This window comes from Hyla sarda, chromosome 1 (assembly GCF_029499605.1).
Source record: "Hyla sarda isolate aHylSar1 chromosome 1, aHylSar1.hap1, whole genome shotgun sequence".
In the NCBI taxonomy this organism is placed as follows: Eukaryota; Metazoa; Chordata; class Amphibia; order Anura; family Hylidae; genus Hyla; species Hyla sarda.
In genome coordinates this window covers 373,635,008-373,653,615 of record NC_079189.1, presented here as the reverse complement: position 1 = coordinate 373,653,615, position 18,608 = coordinate 373,635,008, and the positions used below count along the sequence as shown (strand labels likewise).

General features: G+C 39.5%; 1 protein-coding gene across 1 annotated transcript in view; it reads right to left on the bottom strand.

Annotated features, from left to right (window-relative positions):
• Nucleotides 1-3,751: 3,751 nt before the first annotated feature.
• The window catches only part of CEP78 (centrosomal protein 78), a 103,203-nt gene continuing 88,346 nt past the window's right edge, over nucleotides 3,752-18,608 (bottom strand). Inside the window, exons 15-16 of the mRNA XM_056523610.1 lie at nucleotides 10,791-10,938; nucleotides 3,752-5,253 (exon numbers count right to left, since the gene is read on the bottom strand). Of these exons, the coding sequence (XP_056379585.1) occupies nucleotides 4,789-5,253; nucleotides 10,791-10,938 (613 nt within the window). The 3' untranslated portion in view covers nucleotides 3,752-4,788. The remainder of the gene's footprint in view (nucleotides 5,254-10,790; nucleotides 10,939-18,608) is intronic.

The following is an 18,608-nucleotide window of genomic DNA, read 5'->3' as shown; positions in this document are numbered from 1 at the left end:
ACAAGGTCTCAGGTTTGAATGGAGAGCTGTTTTTTTGTGTTATCACTCTCACACACTCTAATACTGGTCACTGGAAGTTAAACGTGACACCACATGGTAAGAACTTTGCTTTACATAAAGCCTTATAGCCTAGGATATAAAAAGATTGCCAAGACGCTGAATCTGAACTGCAGCATTGAGGGCAAGACCATACAGCAGTTTCACAGGGCAGGTTTCACTCAGAACAGGCCTTGCCATGGTCGACGAAGAAGTTGAATGAGCATCATATCCAGAGGTTGCATTGCTGCAGAAATGCATTGACGTTTTGTGTACAGTTTTTTTTGTTTTCTTTAGATTTTTAACAGTTTTCCAATAAAGCCTAAAATTTTTAAACCAGGAGCTGGAAGTACAAATCTTTTTTTGCCTTGGATCATCAACAGACTCGGCTCAGCAGTTCTGAATCTGGGCTTCTGAAGAAGACATGTTTTTCCTGCTATGTGGATTTTAAGGCATCTATAGGCGGTAAGCTGATCCTATATACGTTTTTTGCTATGATACTGTCAGTGCTCAGACCATACACCGCATTAAATTGGTCTACATGGCATCCCAAAAGAAACCCTTTTTCTAAAGATGATGGCAAGAAGAATAAGGACATAGATTACCGGAACATTGTCCTGTCAGGGCAGTGGAGTCGAAGTCGAAGAGTCTGAGTCGGACAAAATTTTGGGTACCTGGAGTCGGCAAACAATGCACCGACTCAGACTCCTACTATTACTAAATTTAGATTGGAATAAAAAAAAAAGCAAGTTTAAATGTCCCAATTCACAAAAAGTTATAATTAATGACTTCTCTACTGTAAGAATAAAGACCAATGCATACAGTGAATCACGTAACCGCAAAACGAACACGTTAAGTGACCGTGAAAAAGCATGCTTTTCATATGCTTCACTATATGGCACGCAACGCACAATTAGGAGCGGCAATACTTATACTTTCCATAGTTTTGTGTTCTGCTGTTACAGGGAACCCATGGGTAACCTAGTCTCTCACTGATAAGGGATTAAGGAAATATGTTTTTTGCAGGACTAGAGAAACTTAAGTGAAGGGTCAATAGTTCAAGACTGAAGCTGTGAACCATTGGAAAAAACTGCTGCCATTCAGCTAAGGCTATAAAAACTTGTAAACTCTGATTTTTAGCTTAAAGGGGTTATCCAGGAAAAAACTTTTTTTTATATATCAACTGGCTCCAGAAAGTTAAACAGATTTGTTAAAAACTTCTATTAAAACATCTTAATCCTTTCAGTACTTATGAGCTGCTGAAGTTGAGTTGTTCTTTTCTGTCTAAGTGCTCTCTGATGACACCTGTCTCGGGAACCGCCCATTTTAGAAGCAAATCCCCATAGCAAACCTATTCTACTCTGTGCAGTTCCCAAGACAAGCAGAGATGTCAGCAGAAAGCACTGTTGCCAGACAGAAAACAACAACTTCAGCAGCTGATAATTATTGAAAGGATTAAGATTTTTTTAATAGAAGTAATTTACAAATCTGTTTAACTTTCTGGAGCCAGTTGATATAAAAGAAAAAGTTTCTTCCTGGAATACCCCTTTAAACTTTAACCCTTTAACGACCACGGACGTAAATGTACGTCCTGGGTTGACGGGACTTCCCGCACCAGGACGTACATTTACGTCCTGTGAATGACCTCGAGCATCGGAATGGAGCTTGCGTCATACATGGCAGGTTCCGGCTGCTATCAGCAGCTGGGGACCCGCCCGTAATGGCCGACATCCGCGATCCCGCGGATGTCCGCCATTAACCCCTCCGATGCCGTGATCAATACAGATCACGGCATCTGCGCCATTGCGGCACTTTGATTGGATGATCGGATCGCCCGCAGCGCTGCCGCGGGGATCCGATCATCCAGCATGACAGCCAGAGGTCCCCTTACCTAGCTCCGGCCGTCTCCCGGGGTCTTCTGCTCTGGTCTGAGATCGAGCAGACCAGAGCAGAAGATCACCGATAATACTGAGCAGTGCTGTGTCCTATGCATAGCACTGCACAGTATTAGCAATCAAAGGATTGCTATAGATAGTCCCCTATGGGGACATAAAAAGTGTAAATAAAAAAGTTGAAAAATGTAAAAATAAAAAGTAAAAAAAAAAGTGAAAAATCCCCTCCCCCAATAAAAATGAAAATTCCCAGTTTTTCCCATTTTACCCCCAAAAAGCGTAAACATTTTTTTAATAAACATATTTGGTATCGCCGCTATGTTAATGATGCCGTAAACGTAAAAAATTTAACAAAAAATGCTGCTTTTTTGTCACATTTTATTTTAAAAAAATTAATAAAAAATGATCTAAAAGTTTTATATATGCAAATGTGGTATAAAAAAAAAAAAGTACAGATGACGGCGCAAAAAATGAGCCCTCATACCGCCCTATATACAGAAAAATGAAAAAGTTATAGGTGGTCAAAATAGGGCAATTTTAGATCACTGATTTTGTACAAACAGTTTTAGATTTTTTTTAAGCGGTACAAAAATATAAAAGTATCTAGACATGGGTATCATTTTAATCATATTGACCCACAGAATAAAGAACACATGTCATTTTTACCGTTAAGTGTACAGTGTGAAAACAAAACCCTCCAAAATGTGCAAAATTTTGGTTTTCATTAAAATTCTCCCTAAAAATTTTTTTTGGGGGTTCGCCGTACATTTTATGGTAAAATGAGAGGTTTCATTAAAGTACAATTGGTCACGCAAAAAACAAGCCCTTATATGGGTCTGTAGATGGAAAAATAAAGGAGTTATGGATTTTAGAAGGCGGAGGAGGAAAAAACGAAAACGCAAAAATAAAATTGGCCTGGTCCTTAAGGTGAAAATGGGCTTGGTCATTAAGGGGTTAAACATGACTATGGGATTCTACTAGGGAAATCATGTTTTATAATAAATGCCCCTTCCTGGATCCTCCCACTGCCCTATCTTCAGCAGCAGATCAGCACACAAAAAGAAGGCATCAGCTTCTGCCCAACTACCTCTCTCTGCTAGAAGAGCTTAGAAGAACTTGGTGGAACAGCTTCTTGGATTCAACTGTAAGTGTTTATAAATACATTTGCATATTAATACAGAGGAGTCGGAAGTACAAAAACTGTGGAGCCCTGGTCCTGTGGTCTGATGAGAACAAGATGAACTTATTTGGTTCAGATGGTGTCAAGCGTGTGTGGCGGCAACCAGGTGAGGAGTACAAAGACAAGTGTGTCTTGCCTATAGTCAAGCATGGTGGTGAGTGTTACGGTCTGCATGTGTGCTGCTGGCACTGGGAAACTACAGTCCATTAAGGGAACCAAGAATGCCAACATGTACTGTGACCTACTGAAGCAGAGTATGATCCCCTCCCTTCAGAGACTGGGCCACAGGGCAGTATTCCAATATGATAATGACCACAAACACACCTCCAAGACAATCACTGCATTGTTAAAGAAGCTGAGGGTAAAGGTCAAGGAAGGGCCAAGCATTTCTCCAGAACCTAAACTGGTTCAGCTGATGTCCCCTTCCATATTATAACTAGGAGCAAGTCTAGTTGTACAACAAATCTGAAGTATATAGCATCCTGGAATGTAAAGGCTAGGTTTCCACACAGTTTTTTCTCTGTTGTCTTTTTTATAAAACTTAAAAAACAAAAACAAAGCCAAAGATCACATTATAAGTTTAGCTTTCAATATTACAGCCTCATTTTTTTTTTTTTTTTTATAAAATGTGTGTTCATTTGTTTTTCTTCTTTTACAATCGTTTAACAATGCAATTCAATATAGTAGATTTTATTTAATTATAAAACCATTAAAAAACTTTATTTGGTTACTAAATGATTTTTTTACATGTCATAAATATAAAATATAATGACAAACAAATATATGCACAACGTAAAGCTAACAATATATAAAAGTATTTATTGCTCATCTGATTGCTTTTGACACAGGGTAGTGCCACACACTGCCTATATACAGCGTATTAAACACTTTGCAAAATCAGCTGCGCAGCAGGAAATACACTCTGCTGTGTATCCTCCTATGAGCAAACACACAGGGACTCCCCACAGAAGCCCTGGGTGTGCAGTGACACTTGGAGGCGGGGCCAGCATGCCGACATGACTGATGCATGGGCCCGCATCCAAACCTCTGTGCATACAGGACCAGTGCTGGCTGCTTAAAGGAGAACATGCAGCCTATTTCCCGATGCATAGCGTGAAAAACACTGTGTATACTCTATGTGTGACCCTACCCTAAGTGTATCAATTAATGTAGGTAGACCTGTAGGGCATGTCAAGATCAAAATTTTAGCAAATTCATTAATTTTCAAATTTGTCTCCCTATCTTGATATTCCTGCTGCTTTCTTTCTCTTGTTAACAGCTTGTTTCCTGGGTTACAGACCCCCACTTCAATCTAGAGGTGTGGGGCATGATAGATAGATTAGACAGATAGATAGATGTACCCTACAAGTTCAATTCTGTTAGTTGAGATGGGAATATCCATTTAAAACATCTTTTTATTGCAAACACTATTCACAAAACACAAAAGAATAACTTTTACCAACAGTTTTACAAGACTATATATCTGGGGATTTTAGGCTCCATTCATCTCTGTATTGTATTTCTGAATTGTTTCTGCAGCTAAAGGCACCATTTTCCATAATAAAATGACATAAATTAATTGGTGTTTAATCAATGTATTAGTGTTGCTTTACTTTTTCATATTTTTGGCTTGGTATCTCTAAGTTTACCCACTGTTTGCTAAAAGTTACCAGAGACTCCTCATTCTACACTAGCATCAAAGAAAACTGAAGTTTTGTGTCTATCCTGATTGCCTAAATCATCGAGTGGAGCTCTGCTTGTCCCTTTTGGAAGGTTTCTTTTTGAAGAGTGTTTTTGATGCTTACTGCTAGTTGATTCCTTAGAATTACTACTGGCATGACTTTTTCTGCTTCTGGTGGAATCTGATGCAGAGCACGCGCTACCAGCTTTACTGTCACACAGGTTGGATTTTTTCAGAACATCTGCATCTTGGTACTTGGTACTTTGCTGTTCAGAGGCAGTGATGCTGTTCTTGCAGGTCTCTACATCCTTTGTAGAAAGATCAAAACCCATTTCTCCTTTGCTCATCTCACTGGTGACATGAATTTCATCAGATACACATGGTGGAGGGTTAGCTGTTACATCTGCTGTATAAGATCTCCCTAAAGAATCTGGGGGAGAAAGTATATTTTCTCTGCAGTCAGCCTAAAAATAGAAATCATTTAAAGACACAGAAAAAAATGTTAAGCTCTATTCATGCTTGTCTGTATTTTGCACTTATACAAATTATATATACAGTGAATATAAAAAGTCTACACACACTATTAAAATGCCAGGTTCGAGGGGAACAAAAAAAAATTAAAAACACACTAAAACATATCCCCTATCTGCCGGATAGGGCATAAGAGTTTGGTAGTGGGGGGTCCAACTGAAGACCCCTTCATGCATCTCTATGGGATAGCGGGAGATCCAACGCTCCTGTATCTCTCCCATAGAGATGCAGGGAGGGGCAGTTGGGATAAGGGCTGGTTGTTAAGCAGTCGCCCCACTCCCAAACCCCTCCCCTGATCTAAAACACCTAATCCCTATCATACGAGGAGGAATTTATAATTGTCTTTAGAGCTGTTTTTGTGTGTATAATAGTCACTGCCCAGCATTTCAGGTTTTTGGTCTATACTGCTTTTTAAAAAGTGTGTACGGACCAGCTGTTAAGGTTAGTTATTTGCAGTGGTAATTTATCAACTGCAACTTTTTTTCAAATGTTGCAAATTGTTGCGCAAATGCCATCAAAGACACAAAAAATACACCACCCCAGACTTAGCTTAGCTTTTTGGTGTGTGTGTGTGTGTGTGTGTGTAGAGTAGAATTTTAGGAATTGTGTACCTGCACAAAATATATCAAATGTCCTGTGACCATTTAATACATTTGGTGCACCTACACATTACCAGCACACAAAAATGCTTCATCTATACCTACAATTATTCCCTTAAGGATGCAGGGTGTACCTGTATGCCCTGAGTCCACTCCCTTTCTATAACGCGGGACCTGTGGCTAATAGCACGCTGCACTGATTGGGGTGCCGAATGCTATTAACCCTTTAGACGTGACATTCAAAGTTGATTGCCAGGTCTAAAGTAAAACAAAACTGCTCCCGGCTAGCTCAGTGGGCTGTTCGGGACCGCTGCAGTGAAATCGCGGCATCCCAAACAGCTGTAGGACATGAGGAGGGTCCCCCTACCTTCCTCCTATGTCCGATCACCGAATGACTGCTCAGTGCCTGGGATCCAGGCATGAGCAGTCAAGCTGCAGAATCATCAATATATGTTATCCTATGGGATAAAAAAATTTGATGTAAAAGATCAGTGTGTGCAGTGTTATAGCCCCCTATGGGGGCTATAACATTCCCCAAAAATAGTGAAAAAAAAAAGTTAAGATAATTTAACACCTTCCCTAATAAAAGTTTGAATCACCCCCTTTTCCCACTTAAAAAAAACCTGTGTAAATAAAAATAAATGTATCAGGTATCACCGAGTGCGAAAATGTACGAATTATAAAAATATATCGTTAATTAAACCGCATGTATTTTTGGTAACTGTTTATATCATGAAAAAATGAATAAATAGTGATACAAAAATGTATATGTCATATGAATGTGTTATGAGGTAGGATGGCAAGATGGAAACCTTTCCTTAAAAAGAAAAACATCCAAGCACGTCTGATGCGTTAAAAGAAACATCAAGTCCCACAAAAGCATGTGAGAAAAAGTGTTATGGTCTGATGAAATCTAAGTTAAACATTTTGTCCATGATCCCAGAAGGTTTGTTTGGCGCAAAGTACAATTGGTGGCGCAAAAACACTCACTCATATGGGTCTGTAGTTAAAAAAATAAAATAAAATAAAAAGTGTTTGATAGAGAATTCTATTGGATAATTAAGTTACAGACACTTTATCCCAAAGGATTAAATCAAAGACAGGACGTGATTTTACACTGTTAACTAACTTATTTTGGAAGGGTCTCAGATTATAATCATGTTGGGATATTGTAATATGTAACCACTGGGTGAAGTAATTTTTTTCTCTTTTTATTTTATGTACTTTGAACTTTGTTGAGTATATTATATAATTATATTGTATTTTATAGAGCAAGAGATTGTATAACAGGTCCATTAATTATATAGTTCAGCTTTCTGAGATATCGCTTTATGCAATTCTGTAAAAATATTTTGGGAAATGCCTTTTATTAACCCCTTAAGGACCAAGCCCATTTTGACCTTAAGGACCAGGCCAATTTTATTTTTGCGTTTTCGTTTATTCCTCCTCGCCTTCTAAAATCCATAACTCCTTTATATTTCCATCTACATCTATAAGGGCTTGTTTTTTGCGTGACCAATTGTACTTTGTAATGAAACCTCTAATTTTACCATAAAATGTACGGCAAACCCAAAAAATTTAAATGAAAACCACAATTTTGCACATTTTGGAGGGTTTTGTTTTCACACTATACACTTTACGGTAAAAATGACTTGTGTTCTTTATTCTGTAGATCAATATGATTAAAATGATACCCATGACTAGATACTTTATATTTTTGTACCGCTTAAAAAAAAATCTAAAACTTTTTTTTACAAAATCAGTAATCTAAAATTGCCCTATTTTGACCACCTATAACTTTTTCATTTTTCCATATATAGGGCGGTATGAGGGCTGATTTTTTGTGCTGTCATCTGTACTTTTTATTGATACCACATTTGCATATATAAAACTTTTAGATAATTTTTTTATAAGTTTTTTTCTTAATAAAATGTGACAAAATGTGCATTTTTGGACTTTTTTTTATTTTTTACATTTACGCCATTCATCGTACGGGATGATTAACATTATATTTTGATAGTTTGGACATTTACGCACGCGGCGATACCAAATATGTTTATAAAAAAAAAATTACGCTTTTTGGGGGTAAAATGGGAAAAACGGACAATTTTCATTTTTATTGGGGGAGGGGATTTTTCACTTTTTTTCCTTATTATTTTTACATTTTTCAACTTTTTTTTAAAACACTTTTTATGTCCCCATAGAGGACTATCTATAGCAATCCTTTGATTGCTAATACTGTTCAGTGCTATATATAGGACATAGCACTGATCAGTATTATCGGTGATCTTCTGCTCCGGTCTGCTCGATCTCAGACCAGAGCAGAAGACCCCGGGAGACGGCCGGAGCCAGGTAAGGGGACCTCCAGCCGCCATGCTGGATGATCGGATCTTTATTGCTAGCAGCCGGAACATGCCGTGTATGACGCGAGCACCGTTCCGATGCTCGCGGTCATACACAGGACGTAAATGTACGTCCTGGTGCACGAAGTCCCGCCAAACCAGGACGTACATTATACATCCGTGGTCGTTAAGGGGTTAAAGGGTATTTTATTTCATAGGTTGTGTAATATATAAATAAAATCTTTTTGGGAGGCACTGGCGATACTCAGAGAAGTAGATTAAATTGGGTTTTATCAGTATTGTTATGTGCATATACATGTATATATGGTTTTAACTCCACATATGTAGGAGAGGTGGATGGGTTAACTTTCAAATGTTTTACCTGATTGGAGATCCCACCCTCTTCTCCTATAAATATGAATTCACTCACTATTTTGTATGACTAAGGCCGCATACTGTGGCCGAAACAAGTCATTTGTGCATCTGCATGTTTGCTTAATTGCTGAATAAAATACAAGATTGCGCTGGACATTTAGTTTGTATCTACAAGAGGGTATGGAAGGGAGAAAGCATTGAACATACAGCAGCCGCCCACTTCCATTGCAGTTAAGAAGAAATTCCAAAAAACAAAAAGGACTTTGCTATTAAAGGGGTACTCCGCCCCTGACATCTTATCCCCTATCCAAAGGATAGGGGATAAGATGTTAGATCGCCACGGTCCCGTTGCTGGGGACCCCGGGGATCGCTCCTGCGGCACCCCGCCATCATTACTGCACAAAGCGAGTTCGCTCTGTGCGTAATGAGGGGCGATACAGGGGCCGGAGCAGCGTGACATCATGGCTCCGCCCCTCATGACATCACGGCCCGTCCCCTTAATGTAAGTCTATGGCAGGGGGCGTGACGACCGCCACGCCCCCTTCCCATAGACTTGTATTGATGGGGGCGGGCCGTGACGTCACGAGGGGCGGAGCCGTGAAGTAAGGGTGCTCTGGCCCCTGTATTGCCCGTCATTACGTGCAGAGCGATCTCGCTCTGCTCAGTAATGATAGCGGGGTGCTGCAGCAGCGATCCCCGGGGTCCCCAGCAGCGGGACCCCAGCGATCTGACATCTTATCCCCCATCCTTTGGATAGGGGATAAGATGCCTAGGGGCGCAATACCCCTTTAATCATACAGACATTGTAAAATACTACTAGCTGTGTCTGATTAAGGCTGCGTTCCCACATGCCAGTAAACACATGCGACCAAAACCATGTTCCCATGTGCTGAGTGTATCGAAAACATTGCACTCCCTTGAATGCATAGGAGCGTGGTTTTGTCCGCATGTATTGACCAACATGGCCTAACAGAAAACATTGTCAAATTAATAAATAATAAAATGTACCTTTTTTTTTTCTAATTTCCCCACACAAATAATATTTTTTTGATTTTGCCATACATTTTATGCTAAAATGAGGGCAATAATTCACAAAGTCCTCATATGGGTCTGTGGATGGAAATATAAAAGAGTTATGGCTCTTAGACAAGGAGGAAAAAATGAAAATGCAAAAAAACTTGGACGTGTCCTCAAGGTCAAAATGCGCTGTGTCCTTAAGTGGTTAAATGGTTAACGCTGCAAGGACATTTCTAAACAATTGGTCATCTATATCTATTTCCATTGTAGAGAGTAGAGTTCAAGTTGTATTACCATGCACTACCTGAGGACAAGGGTGGTGCTGTTTTTTGAAGAAATTAGCTCTGTTTTTCTATTCCTGGATAACCCCTTCATTAACCAGCAAAAACATTTTTGTTTGGCTCATGTTTATTTTTTTTTCCTCCTCACATTTCAATACCCATACCTTTTTTATTATTCCAATGACAAAGTTGTATTAGGGCTTATTTTTTGCGAGACAAGTTGTACTTTTCATTGGCTAAATTGAAATACATATGCAACTGCCCAATTTTGTGGGCATTAATGTTTTCGGAGTTCACAATAGGGTAATTCCGACATGCTAACTTTATTCTATGGATTTTTTTTGTTTTATGGGGTCAATGTGACCACTAGTCACCAGGGAATAGCGGCATTTAATGTTATAATTAGAGATGGTTGAAGTTACAGTGATTTGATTCATCGCGAACTTCTCGGCTTGGCAGTAGCTGACTTTCGCCTGCATAAATGAGTTCAGCTTTCAGGTGCTCCGGTGGGCTGGAAAAGGTGGATACAGTCATAGGAGAGAGTCTCCAGCCCTGAAAGCTAAACTAATTTATGCAGGCTAAAATCAGCAACTGCCTAGTCGAGAATGTTCGTGACAAATCGAATCGCTGTAACTTCGCTTATCTCTAGTTATAATGCTGTGATCTGTAAAGATCATGGTATTTAACCAGTTAAATGGACAGACATTGGCGTGATCTCTGATGTCCGTCATTACCAACAGATGTCTGCTGCTGATAGCAGCGAGCATCTCCCAGTCCGCCCACCCGTCCCATGACATACATGTATTTAATATTGGTTAATATGTAATGAAAACTGCTTCTACTAGATGACATTTACCTGATCAACCAGATAGGTTTTTTGTAGATTCTGGAATATCTCAGATGAAGGTTGCTGAGCTCTTGCAATTGTAGAGGACAACTGAGGATCTCCAGGTATGGCAAAGTCTGACTGATCAATGCCAGCCAAACTAGCAAGCTGTCCCAACCTAAAAACAAAGCATTTTAATGGTTATCATTCCTGAATGCAAAATATGTGCTGCAATGGGATCATGATTAATTTTTACCATACTACATTTACGCACGTGGCAATACCACATATGTTTATTTTTATTTACACAGTTTTTTTTTTTGTTTTTTTATGGGAAATGGGGGGTGATTCAAACTTTTTCTTTAGGGAAGGGGTTAAATGACCTTTATTAAATTTTTTTTTTAACTTTTTTTTTTTGCAGTGTTATAGGGACCTATAACACTGCACACACTGATCTTTTACCCTGATGCCTCCAAAGCCATAGCTTTGCATGGATCAGCGTAATAGGGGGTTGATTGCTCAAGCCTGTAGCTCAGGCTTGGAGATATCAAACGCCGATCGGACGCGACGGAAACAGGTGAGGGGACCTTCGCTCGCGTCCTAGCTGATCGGGACATTGCAATTTTATCGGGATAGTCCCGATCAGCCCAACGGAGCTGCCGGGAAGCTTCTACTTTAGTTTTGGTCGCGTTTGAACGGTTAATAGCGCGCGGCACAATGATCTGTGCCACGCGCTATTAGCCCAGGGTCCCGGCTATCATTAGCAGCCGGGACAGACCCGATGTGATGTGGGGTGACGGCGTGACCCCGTTTTAAACACTGGGACTGGTACGCCCTGCATCTTTAAGAAGTTTAAGATTGGTTATGGGGTCAGATTTAACATTTACTTACATTTATTACTTTATTTTTAACTATTTTTAAGTCCCCGTGGGGGACTATAACCTGCAATCTTTAGACTGCACAGCACTGATCAATGTTATCTGGAAACATCTGCCTCTCATGTAAGCTGATCTGGACCCCGCGATTACCTTGCAGTGGTCCCAATCAGCAACATACACCAACTATCCACAGTTCGCAACTGGTCCGCAATCCACTTTTATTGCAGGATCTAAAAAGGTTAATAACCTAGTAGCAGTGACCTATATGACCTTAACCCCATTAGGACACGCACCGTAAATGTACGGCGCTGCAGTGAGTAACGACGCACGTCGTCGTACATTTAAGCCTCGGCTATGATGCAAGCGGGTCCCAACAGCAGTCAGCAGCCACAGACCCGGCGATAATGGCGGACATTAGCGATCGCGCTGATGTCCTCCATTAACCCCCCTGATGCAGTGATCAATACAGATCACGGGATGTGCGGCCTTCCAGCAGACCAGAGCAGAAGATCTCCGATAATACTGATCAGTGCTATGCATAGCACTGAAGAGTTTAAGCAATCTGATGATTGCTTTAAATAGTCCCCTATAGGGACTAAAAAGGTGTAAAATAAATGTAAAAATAAGTTTTACAAAATTTGAAAAAGCCCATCCCCATAAAAATTTTAATCAACCATTTTAAACAAAAAAGCATAAAAAAATGATAAATAATAGACATATGGTATTGTTGCGTGCGTAAATGTCTAAACTATGAAAATACAATGTTAATGATCCCATACGATGAACTGCGTAAACTTTTTTTTTTTAATTTACGTTTTTTGGTCACATAAAATTGCAAAAAATGCAATTAATAAAAAGCAATCAATAAGTCACATATGCGTAAAAGTGGTACTTAGAAAATCTAAAGATCATGGTGCAAAAAAGAGCCCTCACATGTATATGGAAAAATAATAAAGTTAGAGGTGTTCAACATAGGGCAATTTTAAACAAACTGATTTTGTAAAAAAATAAAAATAAAAAAGTTTGAGATTTTTTATAAGCAGTACAATAATAGCAAAGTATGTAACCATGGATATCTTTTTAATCGTATTGACCCACAAAATAAAGAAAACATGTCATTTTTACCGTAAATTGGACAGCATTGATTTTCGTTTAAGTTTCAAAACACAAGAAATATTTTTTGGGGGTTAACCATTCATTTTAGGGTAAAATGAGTGATGTCATTATGGGGTTAAGCTATAAAAGCCTAGTGCTGATGGTGGTTGCCAGTCTTCTATAATTGCCTTTTATTTTTCAGCCAAGTGATATAGGGGTATTCACGATAAGGTGATTTTAGTACGTACCTGGCAGACAGTAATGGACATGCTTAGGAAGGATCTGCGCTCGTCTTGGGGCTAAATGGCTATGCTATGAGATTACCATAATACTGTGGCTAGCTTTTTGTGAATTTGTGTTTCCTGTTTGACTTTTCTTTTTTTACTACAAATTCCACAATTTCAGTTTCCTCCCTCCCACACATCAGCCACCCCACCCATTGAAACCTAAATGAGCTGCATTCATTGACAAGACCTGTGGTTTTCAATCAGGGTGCCTACAACTGTTGCATTAGTTGCAGATTTATCTCTATCCCCACCAAGCGATCCCTCCACCCATTCAAGCAGACAGGCTCCCTGTCATCAGCTGACTAGTCAGTCAGGTCTCGGCCGCATTGCAACCTGGGAAAAAATCTGAGACAACAGTCATTTTGTATGCTGTTAAAAATAAATATTGGGGTGAAAATCACATAAAAATTGTGAAAACCGTCACACAGGTACAGACACTATATTATGAACAACACTAACTTTACAGCCCCTGTAGCATAGTCAAATAAAAAAATTCCTGGAATACCCCTTTAAGGAGGTTAAGCCAAGCTGCTCAAGTGCCCCGGCCCAGCATGCTTCCTCGTTCACTCACACCTCTTAGCCACTTCTTGACTGACATACATTGTGATAGATACAGCTCTGTCATATAGACCTGACTAGCACCAAGACACCATGCAGTGACTTTTCCCTGATTTGCTCATGTCCAATAATGAGTACATTGTTGCCCTGATTTATCAAACTGTATGAGAGAAAACCTGAATAGATTTTCTCATAATAACCAATCACAGCTCAGCTTTCATATTTTAATGAGCTCTGGTAAAGTAAAAGTTGAGCGGTGATTGGTTGCTGTGGGAAAAAAAAAATCTCTCCAGTTTTTATCACGCATTTTGAAAAATCAGGGCAAATGGCCCAGATTTATCAATCTACCGGAAACCAAAACTGTCTGGTGTTGCCCATAACAACCAATTACAGATCACTTTTCATTTTACCAGAGTTCATCAAGATAAGAAAGCTGAGCTGTGATTGCTCGTTATGGGCAACACAAGTTTTTGGTTACAGGAAGAATTTTATGTATGTGTACATAGAGTCTTGTTTACAGTATAAAAGCATATGCAAAGAAAACATGAGGTTAAAAGAAATCTGTCATCAGTGTCACCTGCATTAACCTGTTGGTACAGACAGGTAGTGCAGGTGACACTGATGACAACGGTACTTACCTTGTCCCATTCTGTGCAGTCGTTCTCCAGCAATCCTCTTTGGTATCTTCAGCATCGGGCCTGACTTGGAGCATGGGCGGAGCTTAGTGACATCACTACTGCTGTTTGGTGATATCACTAAGCTCCGCCCATGCTCCAAGTCGGATCCGGAGCTAAAGATTCTGAAGAGGATTGCTGGAGAACGACAGCACGGAATGGGACAAGGTAAGTACCTCGGTTTTGTCTGTACCGGTTAGTGAAGGTGACACTGATGACCGATTTCCTTTAATGCTTATTACACCCTGTCAGATTTTCTGATATTGCTTCTGATCTTCCTTCCCAACTAACCTTAGGTTGTGCATCCTTGTTCTTGTGTTTTCTTATTAAATACAAATTATGTTCTTTAAGTAGTTCTTGGTAACATTTATGCTCAAAGGGTGGTCTAGCAAAATAAACAACCAACTTACTAATATAATTTCATTAGGCATAGTGCACATATCTCTCTATATCACGTGTGATATCACTTCACATTCACACTTTAGAGCTCCATCTATGCTCCAACCCCCTCCTGTCTGCTCAGGGAGAGACAAGTAATATGGAGGGGGAGCTCATACTACTGCTAATTAGATTTTAAGATAGTTTCCTTCAGAACAGGATAATTACTGTCTTATCTCTGATAAACACTTCCTTCTACCTTAAATTGGAATGAGCAGTAATATGAGCTCCCCTGTTTACACATAAATGGTCTGGTCCTCAGCAAAAAGGAGGGAATGGGGTAGGGAGAGAGCTGTGCTTTCATAAATTGTGAAAAGAAGTCAGACAGCTCAGTTGATTTGGAGAGATCTGTGCAGTATGGATAATAACATTATACACAGGTTGTTTCTTTGACTGGACCTTTAAGACCTTTCATCATTTTATTAGTCAGTCTTTGGAATCATTCTTTTTATAGAGGAGGTCTCCAGAACTGATCGAAGACAGACAGATTTATCGAAAGGTTCTTTAAACCTTTAAGGACACAGCCCATTTTGGCCTTAAGGACACAAACAATTTAATTTTTGCATTTTATTTTTTTATTTAACCAGTTCAGGATGGAGGGAGTATGGGTACGCCCTTGTGCCCTGGTACTTAAGGACGCAGGGTTATCAGTATGCACAGGTCCAGTTACCGGTGTTTGAAGAGTGCTAGGACCCAGGGTTAATGCAGGGCATCACTGATCGGGCCGATGCCTGGTATTAACCCTCTGATCGTGGTGTCCAAAATGAAAATAAACTGATCCCTGCAGCTCAGTGGAGCTGATTGGGCCATTGTGTTCTAATCGCAATGTCTCAATCAGCTGAGAGGATGGCAGGGGGGCCCTTACCTGCCACCTCGATACTAATCGACATACTAATTTTAAACATACTAAACATACTAATTTTGGTGCATGTAGTTATTTTTTATTTTATTTTGTGAAATAAAATAAAACCTACGAATTGTAAACCTATGAATTGGGTATCCTTGTAACCGTATGGAACTACAGAATAAATATAAGATGTAATTTTACCAAAAATTGCACTGTGTAGAAACAGAAGCCCTTAAAATAAAAAAATGGCATTTTGTTTTTTTTGTTTCGCTGCAGATGGTTATAAAATAAGTGATGTCAATACAAAGTATAATTGGTGATGCAAACAAGCCCTTATATGGGTCTGTAGGTGCAAAATTGAAAGAGTTATGATATTTAGAAGGGGAGGAGGAAAAAACGAAAGTGCAAAATCAAAAATTGGAGGGGTTAAAGGACTCCTTTAGCCGTACACTTTACGGTAAAACTCACATGTTTTATTCATTCTGTGGATCCATATGACTAAAACATTACCATTAATGTTTTACATGCTTTTCTATTATTGCACTACTTTGAGAAAAAACGTATGCATGTTTAAAATTACTCTATTCTAATTCCCTGTAACTTTCTCATTTTTCTGTATTCGGGGTTGCATGAGGGCTAATTTTTTGTGCTTCTGTAGTTTTTCCATCGATACCATTTTTGTTTTGATGTAACTTTTTGATTACTTTTTATACATTTTATGGTCTCACTTTTATATGGTCTCACTTTAGCTCTATACAGTAGGATCTAAATCTCCCTTGTCCTACTGGTTATAACTCAAGCTATGTAACCAACCATTCAATTTTCCACACTGTTGACTTATTTCAAAGCTGTCAAAATCCCCATCCCGTTTAACGTGATTTTTATTGGGATTTTTCAAAGAATAAGACAAAAGGAATACTTAAAGAATTAATTTGGAATGTAATATAGAACAAATGAATATGTATTCATTCATAAAAAGACAATGCTATTAATAATGCATGTGTTGTAAAAATGTTGCACTATATATCACCATCCCTATATCTTTCTCTTCCGAAGTCTTTGATAACACAGGACTGTCCATACAAATCGGCAAATAATTCTGTCTTCTTAAGGGTGTGTTCCCACCTGGCATATACGCAGCGTATTTCACGCTGCGCAAAATTTATGGCAGCAGTGGGAAATACGCTGCGTATTCCTCCCTCACTATACACACAGGGCTTTCCAGTGGCAGCCCTATGCGTGTAGTGAGTTTTGGAGGTGGGGCCGTGTGCCATTGTGACTGACGCGCGGCTCCGCCTCCAAAACTCAAGGAATACGCAGCGTATTTCCCGCTGCTGCCATAAATTTTGCGCAGTGTGAAATACGCTGTGTATACGCCACATGGGAACGCACCCTAAAGGTGGAGATCCTCAGGTGCCCCAGAAATCATTGGCGGTAGGACCTCGTGAACGTTCATTCTTTTGGTTGGCCCTGAATTTATAATTTCTGCAGTGGAATTTTCCTCCATTGGAAATGCTGCAGCACATTGGACTCTGTTGCAAGTAGAATTCCACAGTGTGGCTGGGCCCTAAGTACATTATGTTACATTTAGAAACACTGGACTGCAAATTCTAGTTTTACCAGCAAAGCTAAATCATTTTCCATATTACAGACACCACCATCCCCAGGAATATCGGTGGAGATTTATTAAAACCTGCCCAGAGGAAAAGCTGCTGACTTGCCCATAGCAACAAATCAGATTGCTTCTTTCATTTTTGAAAAGGCCTCTGAAAAATGAAAGAAGCGATCTGATCTTTTCCTCTGGAGATGTTTGGATAAATCTCCCCCATCATTCCTATAGCACACAGCTTTGTAATTGACAAACAAACCTTACATTCAAAACATTCTACTATGTAACTTACAAACATATTGAAAAGAAATCCAACTGTCACTTTTCCTAAACAAGTTTCAAAACAAAACCAATGTCCATAAAGAAGCTTACACTCACACATACAGGATCTACTGCATATTTTGTGCAGCTGATTTTGCTACCCATTAAAGGGGTTATCCAGGAAAAAACTTATATATATATATATATATATATATATATCTCAACTGGCTTCAGAAAGTTAAAAAGATTTGTAAATGACTTATATTAAAAAATCTTAATCCTTTTAGTGTTTGAGCTGCTGAAGCTGAGTTGTTCTTTTCTGTCTAAGAGCTCTCTTATGACACGTGTCTCGGGAACTGTCTAGAGTAGAATCAAATCCCCATAGCAAATCTCTTCTACTCTGTGCAGTTCCCGAGACAAGCAGAGATTTCAGCAGAGAGCACTGTTGCCAGACAAAAGAACAACACAACTTCAGCAGCTGATAATTATTGGAAGGATTAAGATTTTTTTAATAGGAGTAATTAACATATTTGTTTAACTTTCTTGAGCCAGTTGATATATATAATATTTTTTTTTACTGGAATACCCCTTTAACTTCAATGGGTAGCAAAATCGGCTGCAAAAATATGCAGCAAACATATGCAGCAGATCCTGTACGTGTGAACGTACCCTAAATTACTGTCCTTTCAGCAAGGTCTACATATATAAGCACAGTAATTACCAGGGTTTAAAGCATGCTCATGAGCTGAGCACGCTTCGTACCCGGTGGGTCCCGGTTGGTATCAGCAGCCAGGACCCATGATTAATGCTGGACATTGCCGATGCCTGTCATTAACCCTTTAGACACCGCAATCAAAGTTGATTGCGGCATCTAAAATGCAAAGTTAACAATGCTGGTTAGCTCAGGGCAGCTTATCGGGACATCCGTGGCAAAATTGCATGTCGCAATCAGCTGGGTGGTTGGGGGGAGGGCCCTTACCTGCCTCCTCGCCATTCAATCGATCCTCTTAACTCTGGCCAGGCTAGAGCAGCAAAGCACCAATAACACTGATCAACACTAAGCCAAAGCTCTGCGTTGAACGATTTATGCAATTGTAAGATTGCATGTTATAGCCCTCTATGGGGACAAAAAAAAAAAGTTAATAAAAAAGTGAATTAGCCCCTTCCTAATAAAAGTTTGATTCCCCCCTCCCCTTTTCCC